General features: G+C 39.3%; 1 protein-coding gene across 1 annotated transcript in view; it reads right to left on the bottom strand.

The window, feature by feature from the left end:
• The window catches only part of LOC107686299 (mothers against decapentaplegic homolog 6-like), a 27,997-nt gene extending 13,316 nt beyond the window's left edge, over nucleotides 1-14,681 (bottom strand). Inside the window, exons 1-3 of the mRNA XM_016483241.1 lie at nucleotides 13,194-14,681; nucleotides 10,595-10,651; nucleotides 9,305-9,382 (exon numbers count right to left, since the gene is read on the bottom strand). Coding sequence (XP_016338727.1) covers nucleotides 9,305-9,382; nucleotides 10,595-10,651; nucleotides 13,194-13,980 — 922 coding nt within the window. The 5' untranslated portion in view covers nucleotides 13,981-14,681. The remainder of the gene's footprint in view (nucleotides 1-9,304; nucleotides 9,383-10,594; nucleotides 10,652-13,193) is intronic.
• Between the last annotated feature and the right edge of the window lie 2,697 nt (nucleotides 14,682-17,378).

Below are 17,378 nucleotides of genomic sequence, written 5' to 3'. Positions count from 1 at the left end.
TTAATGAGGAAAAAAAATTAACTTAAATGATTTTAGCAAATGGCTGCAATATAACAAAGAGTGAAAAATTTAAGGGGGTCTGAATACTTTCCGTACCCACTGTATATATATATATATATATATAGTTAATTCTAGATAAGAGGCACTGAACTCAATCTCTTGACTTCTTTGAGAGTATAATAGAAGTCCCCCTTTGTGAGCTCAGCTCCCTCTGACAGAAATGCGTATCCTGCTCGGTTAGTCTGAATAATATTTCCATAATTTTGAGCAGCAAACACAAGGGGGAAAAAACAACTCCCCTCACAGAGTTCTCGAAAAATCCAAAAATATGCCAGTGCCAATATGATTTAGCCTGACAAGTGTGCACTGCCTTCAACCCTTTTGATTGTAGCACCCATTTCTAAAACAAGAGAACATCATCACCACTTGGCCAAACTTGTGGAAAGAAAGAAAAAAAGAAAGGAAGAAACAGAAAAGCTAAATCGAGAAATTACACATTAAAAAGTAAAAAAAAAATTGCTTTGTGACAAATGTATCCTGTGTGAGAATAACATTGTGTCAAAAGTACTCACACCTAGAAGATGTACACAAAACTAAAAGGAATAATTCACCTTAAAATCACAAAGAAAGAATGATGGTGAGTAAATTTGAGTGAACTAAACATTTAAAGACTAGCGCTCCATTCCGCCCCACACATCGTGTCTGTTTCTCCATGCACGCTCTGTGTTTCTCTCTTAATGAAGGTTAACGTGAGGATGTCGGACTCCATGGGCCCCTGCAGTTAATCCACACAGTGCATTCTGCAGGCCAGAGGAATGCGTTGGCTCTCCCAGTTTTAAAAATACTGACTGCCATAGGTCCCTGCACAACTGTCAATGTTCCTCTGGGGAGGAAGGGGGGAAACATTCTTCACTTTATTTTAGCTAGGCAATCAAACCACAGGCCTAAATCACCGCTTGTCCATCCCAGTGTCAGGCGCAAGAATTAATTTTTTACCGTGGATCCTAAACTGCTCGAAAAACAAAACCGGCTTTTGCATCTACTACTGCCACCTTTTTGCTGGCTACCCTCTGGGCACAGGTCAGCTGAGACCAAACGCAAACGCTGAACGGAGTATTGTTCCCCCTTCCACAGCCTTGAGAGGAGGCTCGCTAAAACACTAAACTAACAGTTGGACATTCCATACATTTTTAATGGCATGGCTGCCTCTTTATTTGTTTCCCTAACCCCGTGGCCCGGACTGAATGAATGGCTCTATTGGAGGAGGCAGGCAGGCGCAGCAGCGTGCAGGGTGGAGGGAGAGGAGAGATGGGCTGCCCCAGCCTTCCCAGAGCACATTGCAGGACTCAATCTCTCACTCATTACTGGGTGGGGGTGGGCTCAGTGAGGAAATGATTACCTGTACGAATGGTCTGCAATTATACACAAACTCTTCTCTCTTTTGAAATGGACAAACACATTGGTTGTCACATATACTAGATGATAAATAAGCATGCTTTATGTCACAGTGTAAGCCTTTAAAATAAATCAAATCAAATCAAACAAAACAAAACAAAATAAAATGACCCCTTGATTAAATACTGCGACTGCATTTTGATGCTTTCTGTAAATGTGTAGATCTAAATTCACATTAGACTAAAAGAATATGCCTGGCTGAAATTGATGTCACATTCGCTTAAAAGAAAGGTCTATTATCATACTGCCACTAGTGACTCAAATAGTGATTCTTGATATTGATTTTGTGAAATACGTGACTGATATTACAACAATACAGCTAATATAGTCTTTGGAGAAACAAAATCTCTGCTTTTCCAAAATGCTTTACATCTTGAAATATTTACTGTGGTCAAACAATGTGGTGAGAAAAAAATACAATTTAATCTAATATCCTTAAAATCCAAGTCCAGTTCCTCATTGAGAAGGCCAAGCTGCACGTACTTACACACGGAAACCTACTGACAAAGACAAAAACAGGATAGTCTCAGAGAGACATAAACAGCATTACCATAAACAAATATGCATATCTTTTTCTCAATCTGTTGTGAGATACAATAGAGGTTGGCGACTAATTCAGCTGTCCGCTAATGGCCGATGAGCATTTGTTTGCCTTGTTTACGTGTGTTATGTAAGGGGAAGAGGAAGTCGGTCATTCAGGACAGGAACACACGCTCAAGGAGAGCTGTATAGTACAGCCATGATGGCACGGTACCGCCTGTGTTATATTTACATACTGTGCATCTCTCCGTCAAAATGAAAAAAAAAAACAAAAAAAACTAAAATCAAACGAAAGATACACAGACACATGTAGTCTCACACACATATACAAATGTACATCCCAGCCCATCACCTCCAGGCCGCTGGGCTTCTCTTCAACATTCCTCAGCTTCCCCCTGCCGTCAAAGGGGTAGTTGAGCAGCCCCTGCGCTACAAAACCCAGGCAAGCTTTTTAAAACAGGATGTTTGGCTGAGGCCTCCTTCCCCTCAAATAAACAATCTGCAGAACCCGATTTTCTGGAGGCAGGGTGGAAGTACTCCAGTCACATTATTTCCACATCCCGTATCCTGGAGCACTTGGGGCCCTGGGGGAGTGTGGGCAAGCTCTGGGGCTGCGGTGGAAACCTGAGGCCCTGTGCCAGGCAACGGGAATAAGGGAGAGGGAGAAAAAAGACAAAAGGAGGGAAAGAGCGAGAGAGGGAGAGATACTGAGGTGAGGGAATATGAGTGGGGAGGGCAAAAGGGTGGCCCCTGCACTGTCCACCCCACCGTGGCTCATTTTTCACTGGCAGAGTAACACTGTTACAGCGGCAGGGCAGCGTGTGTGGGACTGTTCTGTCTTTCTGTAATATGACTGGCATGGGTTTTTAGGAAAGAGAGTGAAAAAGGATAGCTCAAACTGAAACCGTCCCAATGCAGAGCTGTTTAGACTCTTAACGTTACATAACTCATTATTCGTAGTTTTGCTGTAAATGACGTAATACAGCTCATGTCACTCCCATGATCCAAGTTTACCTCAGTGACGGAAAAAATACAGTGTAGTTAAAGTCTTTGCATTACGTACATAATATCAAATGTCTATGATCTTTCTCATGATCACTGGTTTAAAGGAAAAGTTTATACAAAACTTCACATTTTGTCATCATTTATTCACCCTCATTTCATGAACGTGTTGGGAAGTTTGAATCAATGTTATTTTAGTATTATTAATATAGTTATTAATATTTTGAATTATCTTTTATATTTTAATTTTAGTTTCATTTTTAGTAATTCGTTTAGGTGATTTTATCATTTTTATTATTAGTTTTTTTTCAAATATTTCTAAAGTTTATTGATTGATTATATTCTATTTTATAATTGGTTTAGTATTTAAACCTAAACTTTTTTCAGTTAGTTGCTAAGGCAGAATATCTAATTTTGGTTTAGATTAAGTTTAAGTAATAACAACACTGGTTTGTATATGCAGAACTGCAAATAAGATTTAAGAGTGCAAGATTGCCTTACATGTTAAACTGTTATACAGAGTAATGGTTTGGCTTCGGAAGACTTGGAATATAGAGCATAATGTTTTGGCAATATTTCTGGTACTTCCATGATGCTTTTTTGGAGCTTGACTACTTCATCCGATCATGATCTCAATGTATAGAAAAGATCAGCATAAACATTCTTTCAGATTTCTCCTTTTGTTTTGTTTTTCTAAATCATACAGGTTTGGAACGACATTAGGGTAAATAAAAGATGACAGAACTGTTATGAAAGATTTAAGCATTGACAACGAAAAGAATTTGAAACTCAGTCTAGATATTTTCAAGCGTCTGTGAGCCAGCTGATAAATTGAGGGGAAGACATCACATGCCTTTTAAGGCTTTTCAGAATCTATGGGCGCAATCAAATCAATGGTAATCAGCACGCCGTCACATGCTTCGATTACTTTGTTTAATTGTTGGGCGTCCATATGCCCTTTTCATGCACTGCAGAAATGAGGTCAGATCAGACCTAGACAGACTGGCATGTGTGTACTGCTGCCAGATTATCACATAAAAACACGTCTGTTTGTGATTTTCTGATAGGGAGAGTATGTGATTATGCTTGTGTCAGACTATCAGTCAAAACAAAACACACACTGGCCTGTAAGACAGGAGTTTTATGAAAACAAAGACAAGAAGTTGTACTATCAATACTGTGATCAACCAGTGGCTCCTTGTGAAAGCAATGCTACCTGTTTAGATCAGTTTTAGATTCAGCACCTCTCATACTTCATGACGCATACCCTTTTTCCACTGAAATTGTGCAGATCGGTAGATCTCTGAATCTGCCCACATTGCCGTTGATCTGAGAAATGAATAATAACGGAATGTGTTTCAACATGACCAACTCACAAACCAATATAGCACATTATAGTATTTGTTTATTAACTGTTTAAATATATAAGATTTCATATTTCAATTTAAATACAACTAATAACTAATAAAATAAATGTCTTGGAATTAGTCCAATGAATGAGCACCGTGCCACATATTCAGACAATAATGTGATTGATCTAGTTTTTCACCATTACATTTTGCGTTTTTATGTGGTCTTTAATTAAAAACTATACTTGGAGATATTATCCCACACCCTGGCTTCTGATGTTACCTGTTTATTGTTTAAAACCACCAGATCTAATGAGCAAAGCAGAGCCAGAAAGGATCCAGATTGGACACCGACACCACTAACACTCTGTTGATGGAAAAGAGGCTTTGGTTTACAGTCATAATGCTGATCAGTTTGGTAAAGTCCAGTACAGTTGAATGAGACTGTCACTGCTTTCCATTTTTAAGACATACAGCACCGATAGGCCACACATAGGGATGCCAGCCTGGCTGTGGTCTACTCCCCAAAAACAGAGAGGGCAGTGTAAACATCACAAAGAACCAGGAGTGAACCCAGAGTAAAATTACAGATCACCAAACCATTCCTCTATACCTGACTGAGCCTTTACTCCTCCTCAGGCCAAAACAGTACTCGATGAACCTACTCGCACAACCATCCGACCGCCTTTCCTACATTCTCAAGGAAAAATAAACACAACATACAAAACACAATGGCACCACAGGGCTCCTCAGTGGGACATGGGGTCTCTCTCATAGTCATGACACAACTACAGTAAGTTCTGACTGTGATTGTGACGTTTCAAAGTAAGAACGTACACGCGTGAAAACACATTGGATTTGCTTCCTTTTCTACATATGGTGACAAATTCCAGGGGGATTATTAGGGTGCATCTCTCAGCTGTAGCACATCTATGGCTGTTCTGAGATTGATTTGTAAACAGCCACTGGTTTTTCGGCCCTGCCGGCCTTCCACATCTGTCAGATCCCTCATCATAGAGACTAATAATCACTGGAAAAACAATTCTACTGCTCTGCAGCGGGATGTGCGTCATTCAGAATCCAATTGAGATCTTTTCATTCCAATTCACTTGCTGAATTACTAGCAAATATAATGCAGAACTGCACTCAAAAATTAGAGTAGAATTTAGTAGAATAAAGTAGAAGTAGAAGTTGGAATTAGAAGTAGACGTTTTATATATATATATATATAGCATCAGAGGATGAGGAGACCACCTCCCAATACAGGGGCTTGCGAACCACAAAGATCACATGCATGCAGTTATACAGGAAGCAATGAGACCTACTTCAAAGAACATAATTCTGATCTTCACACGGCCTCAACAAGGAGTGAGGAAACAGGTGGGCTGCATTACAACCCAGTCACAGCTACAGAATGTGACTGGAACCACACACGCGCACACATTTTTACAGACACATGTAGCACATCATGACCACATGTTTCGACGGCCATGCTTTGAAAACATAGCGAACACTTAATCAATAGCTGTGCGTTGACACAGTGTAGACATAAACTGACAAACACAGTTGCTATTAAACGAGAAACTGCGGCTGAAACGCCGAACTATAGACATTCAGATACAAACAACACAAACAGACAGAGATGTACCCAAACACGGGAGCGCAGACATCTTAGACACCAACACAAACACACAGAAACGCAAATATTCACAAGGATTCCAGGACGTGCAAAAAAAAACAGTCGTGCACAAACATGCAAAAATGCTAAATACATGCAGAAAGGCTCACAGAAACTCAATGAAGATTTGAGCTGAAAATCCTAATGCAGTGTGCTTCAAACAAACTCACTGAGGCAGCAAGACATCAAAGACCTATTACATAAATAGCCTCAGATCTCAAGCATCCACAGACTGTCTTTCAAACCAAGACGCCAGATTCTCTAAAATCTCGCCCTTGGGCGGCAGGGAGTTTTCATCAGACTCGTCGAGATGTGTTCTGTTGCTATTGTCAAACAGAGTGGATGAGTGTTCAGAGCAGGAGTTACACTCGCCCAGGGGGCTGCAATCTGCTCCCCCTCCCACCTTTGGCCCCCCGGCCTAACTTTCAAGAGCTTTACTAGTTCCTGCATGTGGGTGGGGTGGGATAAGGGACTCAGGGTGGGTGGATGGCCATATGTATGAACGCTTTTAGATTTTAGATCCGTTTCCTTTCTTTCTTGCTACACAGGTAGCATAAAGGAAAGGGATGAAATTCCATAGGTGACCCTCTACAAATCTACATACCTTATGTTTAGTGATTTGGAGAGGGTCACCTATGGAATTTTAACAATTTCAGCAACAGACATTCTTTGGAGAGCTGTCAAATCAATGCTTTGCACCAAATTATTATAAGCTGTACTGAAAAAAAAAAACCCTGCATGTGATGTATTTTGAATGCTTAAAGGCACAATATGAAAGTTTTCGTCGCTGGAGAGCTGTCAAATCAATGCTTTGCACCAAATTATTATAAGCTGTACTGAAAAAAAAAAAACCCTGCATGTGATGTATTTTGAATGCTTAAAGGCACAATATGAAAGTTGTCGTCGCTAGAGGGCGCATATTCAAAACAAACAAGAAACAAAGGTGTAGTTTGATGACGCCGTGACTGAGTGTGGAATCATGGGAGTTGTCGTCTTCATCCTCACAGCCGATGCAATCCGACGGGACTCGGGCAGAAATCATGTTAATCGATGAGCTAATGTATTAAAGACTTATTAAGGTCACTGTAGTACGAAGCAGGGTGGGGCTAAAAGTCGTGGAAGCGAAACGAGGCCGCTGGAGTGATTGCTAATGAAGGACGAGCGCGATACACGGCTCGATAGCAGCAGAGCTTTTATTATGCCACAGTCGACCGCTTCTGCTTCTTCCGGTCATGCGTATGTGGGGTAAAACAGCGCTGTTTTATACTAGATACATTTGAGTGTATTGAAAGTTCCGTTATAATGCTACTCTGTGCGGTCGTCACCTGTCTAATAAAATGCATAACATATTAAAATGTCTTTGAGGTTTCCATGTTTTCAACAAAATAAAACCGGAAAAATCGAGGGGTTATGACGTCATTGGCAGGCGACGCAATGACACTATGGACACGGTCCGTTACACTAGTTAAAATTGCTTATTTCTCTGGATTTAAACATTCTTCAAAACATTTGTGATAATGTAAGTATATAAGTCAGCAAAATATATATCACTGTTCTAGTGGTTTTGGGATATTTTAATCAAAAAAATCTTACATATTGTGCCTTTAACTAACAAGATTTCCTTGTACGGAGACACTGGTTTTAAAATGCTATACTTTGTATAGAAATAAATGTAAATATTAAAACACTTTTTTACTCTACATTTGAATTTATTATAATGTACAGTATGGAAAATTAACATTAATTTCCCAAAAAATTACATTTGAAAGAGTTACTAAAATACTTAAATGAGTGTTAGATGATGGCAAAAGAAATAGTTTTGAATTCTACAACTGAATTTAGCCATCACAATATTAAAAAAAAATGTATTTTCCAAAGATCACATTTAACAGTGTTACTAAACATTTTTTTAAAGTGATCTAAATGCAAAAATAGGGAAAATGAGCATGCACATTTAAATATCGACAATATAGATTAAATGTATTAATAAATAAATAAATTGGCCAATAACAAATATGGTACCATATGCATGCTATATTTGTCAGTATATGACAATAATAAACATATCTGGTTAAAAACGCTCCTGCATGCAGGCTAAAAAGGCCTGATTATGAACCTACAAGCAAGTCACAGCTCACACGAACCAAATCCAGAGAAAAAAATCTCAGCAAGCATTTGAAACATCATTTGTTTGCGCAAGGAGTGTCGCCAGCCTGTGAAGTGGTGGTGACAGGGTACATGAAGCCACAAGCTCAGGTAGCTCCTTCTGGGAAAGGGGGTGGATTGACCCGCTCTCTTTGAACGCTATTTCTAGCGCTGCAAAACAAGGCCTTAGCCTTTCTGTCTCTGCGGCCATGATCCTACGCATGCACGGTGCGGTTCCAGTTTTATGAGAGAAGCATGTTGATTTCATTCCATAAGAGGGGAGTGTTTCATCTCAAACCATGACACAAGACTGTTTCTCCTCTTTTCTCTCAGTGTGGCCCTTTCACAGCAATGGAATAAAGCCTACTCCGGTCAAGATAGAGCCGTAAAGGCTGATATGTGCATTTGTGTGTGCGTGTTCTGTTACGCGCCGTTGTGTGCAGAGCGTATAACGTGACTCGGTGTGCTCGAGTGTGTGTGTGCTTGGATCTTATTACAGTTTGATCCCACTCAAATATTTCTGAAAGAAAACAGAGAAGGGGAGGCAGGCTCTATGGCCAGCCAACACGGCCCACTGAACCTCTGCTGGGCTCACAATGAGAGCTTTATCTCCACCGGACTCTCTCCACTCCTAATGGCCTTTAATGAGGAGGAGCAAAGCACAACATAAAAACCAAATTACCTGCAAAGTTTGCTCATTTATTCAAACACACTCCAAGGGAACCCGCAGAACTTAGGACAGCGGAAGGTATGCCTTGCTGTTTTCTTTGCATTTTAGACTTTTACTGAGCACTTAACCCCTTCCTGGCCCTTAAAACGGATGCAAAACTATGTCACTGGAATATTCCTGCCAAACTCTGAGATTTGTATGACAACTAACAGGGAACACCTTCTGCATGCTCACTGCTTTCTCTTGCAGCAGGGGGGAAAAAGTAAATATCTGGTGCAAGGTCACCATCACAGGCACGTAGCCTTTGTTTGAACAAAGATGTTACCACATGAGCTCTCCGGGACTGGAAAAAACAGCAACAAGTCTGACAGTGGTATAACAGGCCATGCTGACACGAAGACTCCAAACAAACCGAATTAAAACAGAGCAACTCGACAATTTAGAGCAGATATATTTTAAACTCACCTGAGAATTCCCCTTGGGTGACGTTAGGCGAGCTGGCAGCCTCTGTTTCAGTGTAAGACAGTGTGGAATCTGACAGATCTGAGGAGATAAAGGATGTCATCTGGTTAGAAATTTAATTTTTGATCCATTTTTAATTTGATGATACAACTAGGAATGTTAAACGCACAGCTACCAAGCAACATACCATAGTTTTCTATTATATAAATACCTGCATTACCCTTCAAAAGTTTGGGGTCATTAAGATTTTTTATACTTTTATTCATTTACAGTGTTACAAAATATTTCTATTTCAAATAAATGCTGTTCTTGTGAACTTTTGATTCTTAAAAATTCTGAAAAAAAAAAAAGAAATATCATGGTTTTAACATAAATATTAATTTTCAAATGTTTCTTGAGCGCCAAATCAGAAAATTACAATGATTTCTGAAGGACCATATGACACTGAAGACTGGAGTGTTGGCTGCTGAAAATTCACCTTTGCCATCAAAGCATAGAATAAACATGTCAAATACAGAAAACAGACAAAACCAGAAAACAGTTATTTTAAATTGTTATAATATTTATAATATTACTTTTATTCACATAAATGCAGCCTTGGTGCGCAACTGCGCATAAGAGACTTTTTTCAAAATAAATCCTACCGACCCCAAACTTTGAATGGTACTTTATATACTTTTTTTTTTACATAGAAGCGTGTTAACTAATATATTTTGCTTTGCTGTCAAGAATTGTGAAATCTCATTGGTACTGGTACTGTATCAACAGCTGATATGTTGATATTGAGCCAATCCTACTAACAAATAAATGAGTTATCAGGCTGAGCTGCAAACCACCAAAGCATCAGTTCCAGATGGTACCACCTCCTGTCAACAGTGTGCCCGATGTTGAGCTATGGTACCGAGAGGATATCCCAGCCCAGTGCCAGGTCCCAGCACCCCTCACAACAGACAGGGCCGAGCCCAGGCCGGCTCCAGATTGGCATGCTGAAAATGGGCCCGCCGGATACTGGCTGCAGCCTCCACTGGCTCTCAGTTGGTCACTGTGCCTAATTGCCACCATTAAAATTCTTCACGTTGTTCTACTTTTTGCTTCCCTTTTGGCTCTCCGTAAAGCCAGGGATTCAACCAGTGGGTGACAACTGATGGCATTGACTTATTTTGGCCAGGTTATTTTGTTACACAGATTATTTTATTAAATTTGTCAGTAAATGATCTCACATCATCTGTTCCCTCAGAATGTGCATGTACATGATCATTTACAATGACATTAGAGCGTGATTGTGAAACTTACCCAGTGGCTTGCATTCTTCGCTGGGGGAAAGTCTTGAGTATGGAGGAGGAGGTGACTCTAAAATATACCAGCAGTATGATTACAATTGGAATAGAAAAAAGGGGAAATTATATATAGATATATTATTTCATTTGGACAGACTAGGTTGGGTCTGTGGCTCACAAAAAGAGCAATATATTAATGACAAAACACAATGTAGATGATATGTACAATCTTGTCTACAGCACTCTAGAAAATGTATGTATTATATACTGAAGGTCCATATGCTATCTGTATACACAAAACTGCACAGAAAGCGGCCGATTTCTGCAAAATTCAAATGACTGCCATTTACAAAGTTCCACACATTTCCTTTCTTGCATATTCAGTTGTTTAATATTTTTACTAATTTTATACTGCTTTGAGATATCAACAAGAGCGTACTACTCTTAAATCTGGTTAACACATTTTCCCATGTTTAACACCATGAGTAAAAATTTTTTTTTTTACACATTTATTTTCTCAAATTCACTGGAGAAAAAAATCTGCAGATTCCATCTTGGTGGTCTGGTTATTTCCTATACAGGTAGGTGCCGCATGTTACCTCAAAATGCACAAACTTATCTTTTAATAGCAGCTCAGTTTAATACTTTATATAAAATAATTTTCTATATATTTTCTGTAAAATAACAAAACACCAAATACCATTTAAAAAATAGTAGATTAAAACAACAACACCTTGGATTAAAAAGAAAACAAATATTTAATTTTATTTTTCTGAAGCTGAATAAAACTCAAAGCGGTTATAGATGATTCACCATTTAATGGCATGGACACCAGTGATGGACTAATACAAAAACAACGTATATAGGCCGTTATAATTAGGTTTTTCGAAATTTCAATGCGCAAAAACTCGTCTAGTAACTAAGGATAGCATTAAAAGGCACAAAGTAAAAAAGTCTCTGGACAAGTAATGACCTCGCCTTTTGGTCGTGGGGGAAAAAATAAAAGCATAATGTGGACTGTCTCTTTAAGAGTGGCGGCAGTAATTGCCAGGATCCTAAACTCAGTCACTCAGATACACAGCGAGTCAGTCTGGCGCCAGTTGTATGCAAACTGTATATTACCGCCACCCCTTCACCTAAATAGCATGAGGGGTCCTCCTTGGGAAAAAAGTGACTTTTAAAGCGCAACTTGAAACTGATATCTTTGAAAATATCAGTTTAATTATATCAGTAAAATATCAGTGAAAATTAACCTTGCAAAAACCCGCCAAAACCATGGAGTTTGAAGATTGAGAGGGCTCTGTTGTTCAAATCGCATGAAAGAAATACCATCTTCATGGGGACACGCATGAGCGCCTGTGAGCTATGTGTGTCTCTACAGAGAACAGAGGGGAGAGCGAGGAGGGGCTGCTGTCTCCCTCAAGCGTCTCTGCTCTGAGAAACTCCAATAAAACGCTGAGCAAAGAGTGTAATTGTCAGTTTGAAGCCTTTGATTTAAAATGATCTCTTAATATGCGAGGATTTATTATGGAAAAACTGATTTATAGCTTGCCAAGTGCCCCAGGTCGCCAATGCCCTCCACAAAGGATTGTCAATCTATCATATGAATGCTAGGAATTCTAATCATTATGTTAGTCCATCAATCTGTGGGATTTTAAAGCATGTGAAGAGCGGTTTAACTAGTTAATCTGCTCGTTTGAGTTGTTTGAGACTAAACATATCACAATAACATCTGAAATTTAGAAACTAACAAGTATTGGTCATTGTGAGCCTTGTGAGAGGAAAGTAGCCAGCGGATGGCTATATTATATTATTGCTAATGATTTGACTACGGAAAATATCGTAACAAAAATTGCTCATTGCATCAAAATTGCTTGGACTTGGCTTTTAGATCTTTAAGGCCACACAGCCAGTGTTTACATGAGATCAGACTTTAATGAAATTTTCTAAATCAAATAAAAATGACTGTCTCAACCGTACTACTAGCCTATTTGAGAGACAATCGTTTGGAGAATAGCTACATAACCCATGTAGGCTACCAGCAGATAATTAATAAACTAAGCAGTAGCCTAATTTAATCAAGGTCACACATAGTAGCCTACTGTCTGTCAATTCAGAAACCTGCATGAAATACATTTTTAAAACGTCATGCATTTTATGCAATTATTATGCTTGTGTTTTACTTCTAGTTTCCTGGATACAATGCAACTGTTATGGAAAATTATGAAGTAGCAGAAAATAAAAACAGGACAGTACAGGGCTGCTACATTGTGGACAATGTGAAAATTGCTCCTTTTTAAGTCACTGTTGTCATTACTTAAGCTATTTAGAGCACTGAAACGTAATTGCTTACATTTTACTAACAGCATTTCTTTTCACACTGAATAGCAAGTCGACATTCTTCTTTGCTATTGCACTAATTTTATCAATGGCATTCTGTAGTAGGCTAGGCTATATGAATCACTGTAACAACAAAGCTTCAATGCATCTGTTAGGGGAACCCTGAGGAAAGCCCTTTGGCATAACAGCAGGTTGAAAGCGAAGCCTAATAATGAGAAAATCTAGTCAGTTCAGGTTTTATACATAGGCTACCCGTCAATGGGATCTTCGCTTACCTGGCCCACAGAGTCGGCTATAATGATATGGATTGCAGCACACTACCGGACCGTCCTGAGCTCCGAAGCTCTTGCACTCACAGAGCGCTTTAAGCTGGGCCGTATGCTGCAGGTCTGACCACCGGTAAAGCTTACAGATGAGCAGCTGTGGAGGAGCCATGTGGCCGCCTAACAGCAGCTCGGTCCGCGATACCATCACACAGTCGCTCGGCATCCCTCCTTTGGACTCCACGGCTTCCAACAAAGTATCCAAGGTGTTCTCCTTTAGCCTTTTTAATAGCGAATAGGTGGCGGTCTTGAGCTCCTGCTCCATGACGGAGCGAGGTTTCGTCTCCTGGCTCTCAATAGGACCGGGGTCCCGAGAAGAGCCAATGTTCCTCAGCACGAGCTGGCACGAGCCTCGCTCCGGGCTTCTAGACCCAGAATGATGGTCCCGATCTTTAAATAAACAGCAAGTGACTGTTCTACAATCGCTGTCCTGCACAGACCGAGGGCTTCCCACCGTACACACCGTACCCCCATCTTGGTCCAAGACGCCCCCTGAGGTGCCACCACCGCTGCTCGCAGTGGGATTCCTCGTACACACTTCCCCATAGTCCACGCCAGGCGACCCACTCGGGGTCATCGGTCTGAACTCCGTCTTGGGAATTTTCTCTGGGTTGGAGCCAAGCAGATCGTCTCGAGACCCCTTGCCGCTTTTGCCATATCCATCGCTCCCCTCTTTATCTGGAATCAAACGGCTTCTCCAGAGTCGCCGTACAAGACCTGAGCGTTTCGTCCTGAACATACGACAACTTGAAACTCTAGATGAGTTATTTACGTTCAGATCTTAGCGATTTGAAACTATTTCTGAGCTCGTGCAACATTAATGTTGGACGAATGCCATGCAGCGCGTGCACAGCCGAGCACCGTATATTGGTGGCAAAACCACAACATTAGTTTTGAAGGCACAATATTATATTGCATTAAAAACAGAGAACATCAAACACCCGCAAGGCTACACAGGAACGCATTCATTTTAGAAGAACGCTGTCAAGTAGTCTACATGAGAACAATGTTTGGAAAGTGGAGCTGCAGTGCGATGCTTTTTCGATTTTAAATACACTACGGGTTTTAACTACACCAAAGACTTTTGTTGTCAAAATCCCACGCGAAATGCTACTCTAGTCGCACGCTCTCAAATGTTTTCGGACTTTGAAACACGTTCAAATCCACTCTTCAACAGCGGGTCTGGTGACATGAATGAAGCTGCTCCTCGGCGAATTAAATCCACAGACAATTCCTCACAGAATTCACCATTCCGGTTGTTTTCCACTATTCCAGCGCACTCTTTTTTGCGATTCCAAAATATCCTTGTGCGTGCGCCGGGGCCAGAAAATGAACAATCCGTGGACTTATAGTGTGCTCCTGGTTCCGTGTTCAGACCTGGTCAAACTGCAACCCAGATCTCTCTCTCTTTCTCCGTTTCTCTCCCTTTTTCCTTTTTTTCTCCCCCTGTCACACACACATACGCACACACACAGGGCCCCCGAGGAGAGCGATGGAGCCATTGGCTGACTACCATCATGTGCTAGTCTAGACACTTTGGCGGCTCTGAGCTGCACTGATTGTTGCGCAAACAAGGTTTCAAGTTTCTTAACTCTTAAAGGCGTAACATCCATCTATTTCTTTTCTCATCATATATCCTAACTAAGACGATTGTTTATTCGAAGTAGAGCAAGAACTGCGAGTAAATTAGAACAAATGCAAAAATCCAAGAATTAGCTATTTAACAAACATTTCCAAGATGATGTCAGTGCAACTTTACTCCAGTCATAATTTTATTCCAGAGTTTCACGGGGTTTGCATGTATCTACAACGATGTACTTTTCTTTTCTTTTCTTTTTTTTCAACAAAAGATAATCTAATAATTTATTTGCATAAGAACTTTGAACAGCCGTTAACTGCACTGCATAATATAACAAACCACTGAAAGTCTTTAAATGTGCACTCAGAAAGTTTTTATTTATATTTAGTGGCCTCTTATTTATTCCAAAAGTAAGAGTAGTTTTGGACGTTATACTGACACCTATTGCTCTGGATGCATTGGGTTTGTTTATTTAAATTTTTTGTATATTTTCTCATTTTACACATACAAAAAAACTACTGGGAAATAAGACTATCTTTGAAAAGAGAGACTTCACAAAGTGAACTATAGTGTGTCTCAACGCTATTTCAACACATATTTATGTTGTTATGATTAATAGTAATTCACTTGGATGAGTTTTATTCTAATCTACATGCAGTTTTATTCATGTAGAATAAAACTGCTTCTTATGTCTTAATTTGAATGATTATATTCCTCAAAAGTGCTATTCATTTCATTTTTTTTAATTTATTTATTTATTGCATTTTTATATCTATATGTAGCTACTTGAGAACTGCTCTGCACATCTAATGTCTGTCTCACACCAGTAACTGCCAAGCTCCTTGTAAATGTACCTTGCAAATACATCCGAATCAAATTCTAAAATAGTTTTTGTTATTGTGATGCAGAGTGTGCATTATCTGCATATGAGGAATTTTCAGTAGACTGGGAAGCTTGCAAATTCCATACACTGACCTCATGAGCTGCAAACGGCTCTCATTTGGGTGTGAATTCCAGCAATAGGTCATGAGGTGCAGCCCCTTTAAAACCCCCTTCAATTTACTAATCCTAAGTAGCCCGAGATGTAATGCATTCATGCAAACACAATACACCTTATACTTTGACCTTTCGGTTCTATCCATTTTCAATTTCAATATAAGCTAGATTGTTCCACATTATTTTTCTTCCCCCCAAAAAATAATAATAAAGTAAATCCTATGCATATACATCCAAATGTTAAAGTTCTTTGGCTTTCATCACTTTTCCATGGCATTTTGTTAAATCATGCACATAAAGGGTTAAATACTTTGGCTGGAGTAGACCAGGCGGGGCCACATCTCTCAGTGTATTAACTTGCTCAAAGTAGCAAAAGTTCAGCATTAAACACTGCCGATTGGTTCCCCAACATTTACAACATGCCCCCGGAGACAGGGATTGGTTGAAAGGGGAAGAAAAACGCAAATAGACATGCCCACTGTTGTTAAAATTGACAGTGAATGAAATAAATTTCCTGGCAGCTTGCCAGAAAGCAGAGCACAGTATTTGACACGCTTATTCTGCAAGGAGCTATGTAAATACAGTCTTAACAATGGACTTGTGCTGACAGCCTTATTTATCAAATGATCAAGAGGATGTGAAATTAAACTGTGTGGGAGGAAATCCAATCTAAACCATCCAATAAGGACTCCAAGCATCCCAAAATGAAAAATATTTGCCTATATCAAAACTATGTCAAGTAAGGCATCTTAAAGCACACAAAAAATAAAAATGATTCTCATATTAAAATTGAAATTTATAAGTACTTAACTAGGTTTTCAACACTCATAATGAAACAAACTAAAAACAAACTTCTACACTGTAAAACAAGCAAAAAAAAAAAAGTTGTATTAAAGCATTGCAGCATGTGTTATGTGTTTATAACCGCAAACAGATTAAAAATTATGCAATAACATTGATTATAAAAGTATACATTGCCATTTTTTCTTGATTTAAATTTTTAGTAAATCATGTGGTAAATATATCTTATTTCAAAAAAAATTAAATTATATGTTTGCACATCAGTGTGTGACTAATACTGCACGTTTGGGTTGGTTGATTATTAAATTTGATAATTTTTCATTTATTAGTTCAAAAATAGCTCTCTTTACGCCCATGTTAAACTGACTTACTATAACTTTTGAAATGTGCAAGTATATGTACTGATTGAGCAGTAATGTAATTATGAAGATTATATATACAATTTTCATTTTTTTAACAATAAAATTAAGTAACATTTCCTGCAGCATAGATTTACAACTCAGTACATATACTTGTACATTTAAAAAGTTATAGTCAGTTAAACATGGGTGTAAAGAGCACTCTTTTTAAACTATAAATAAATGAAAAATCATCAGATTTAATCATCAACCAACCCAAATGTCCAGTATTAGTTACACACTGACATGCACACACACACACACCTGTCCTCTCCTTCTGCGAGTAAGAGTAGTGTTCGCCTGTGTGTAAGCGGGAATCGGATTTCCCTGGCAGGTTCATGGAGGTTAGAGAGAGAGAGAGTG

This window comes from Sinocyclocheilus anshuiensis, unplaced genomic scaffold (genome assembly GCF_001515605.1).
Source record: "Sinocyclocheilus anshuiensis isolate Anshui unplaced genomic scaffold, SAMN03320099.WGS_v1.1 scaffold481, whole genome shotgun sequence".
Classification (NCBI taxonomy): domain Eukaryota; kingdom Metazoa; phylum Chordata; class Actinopteri; order Cypriniformes; family Cyprinidae; genus Sinocyclocheilus; species Sinocyclocheilus anshuiensis.
Note: the sequence above shows the minus strand (reverse complement) of the source record. Positions and strands in the feature narration are given on the sequence as shown.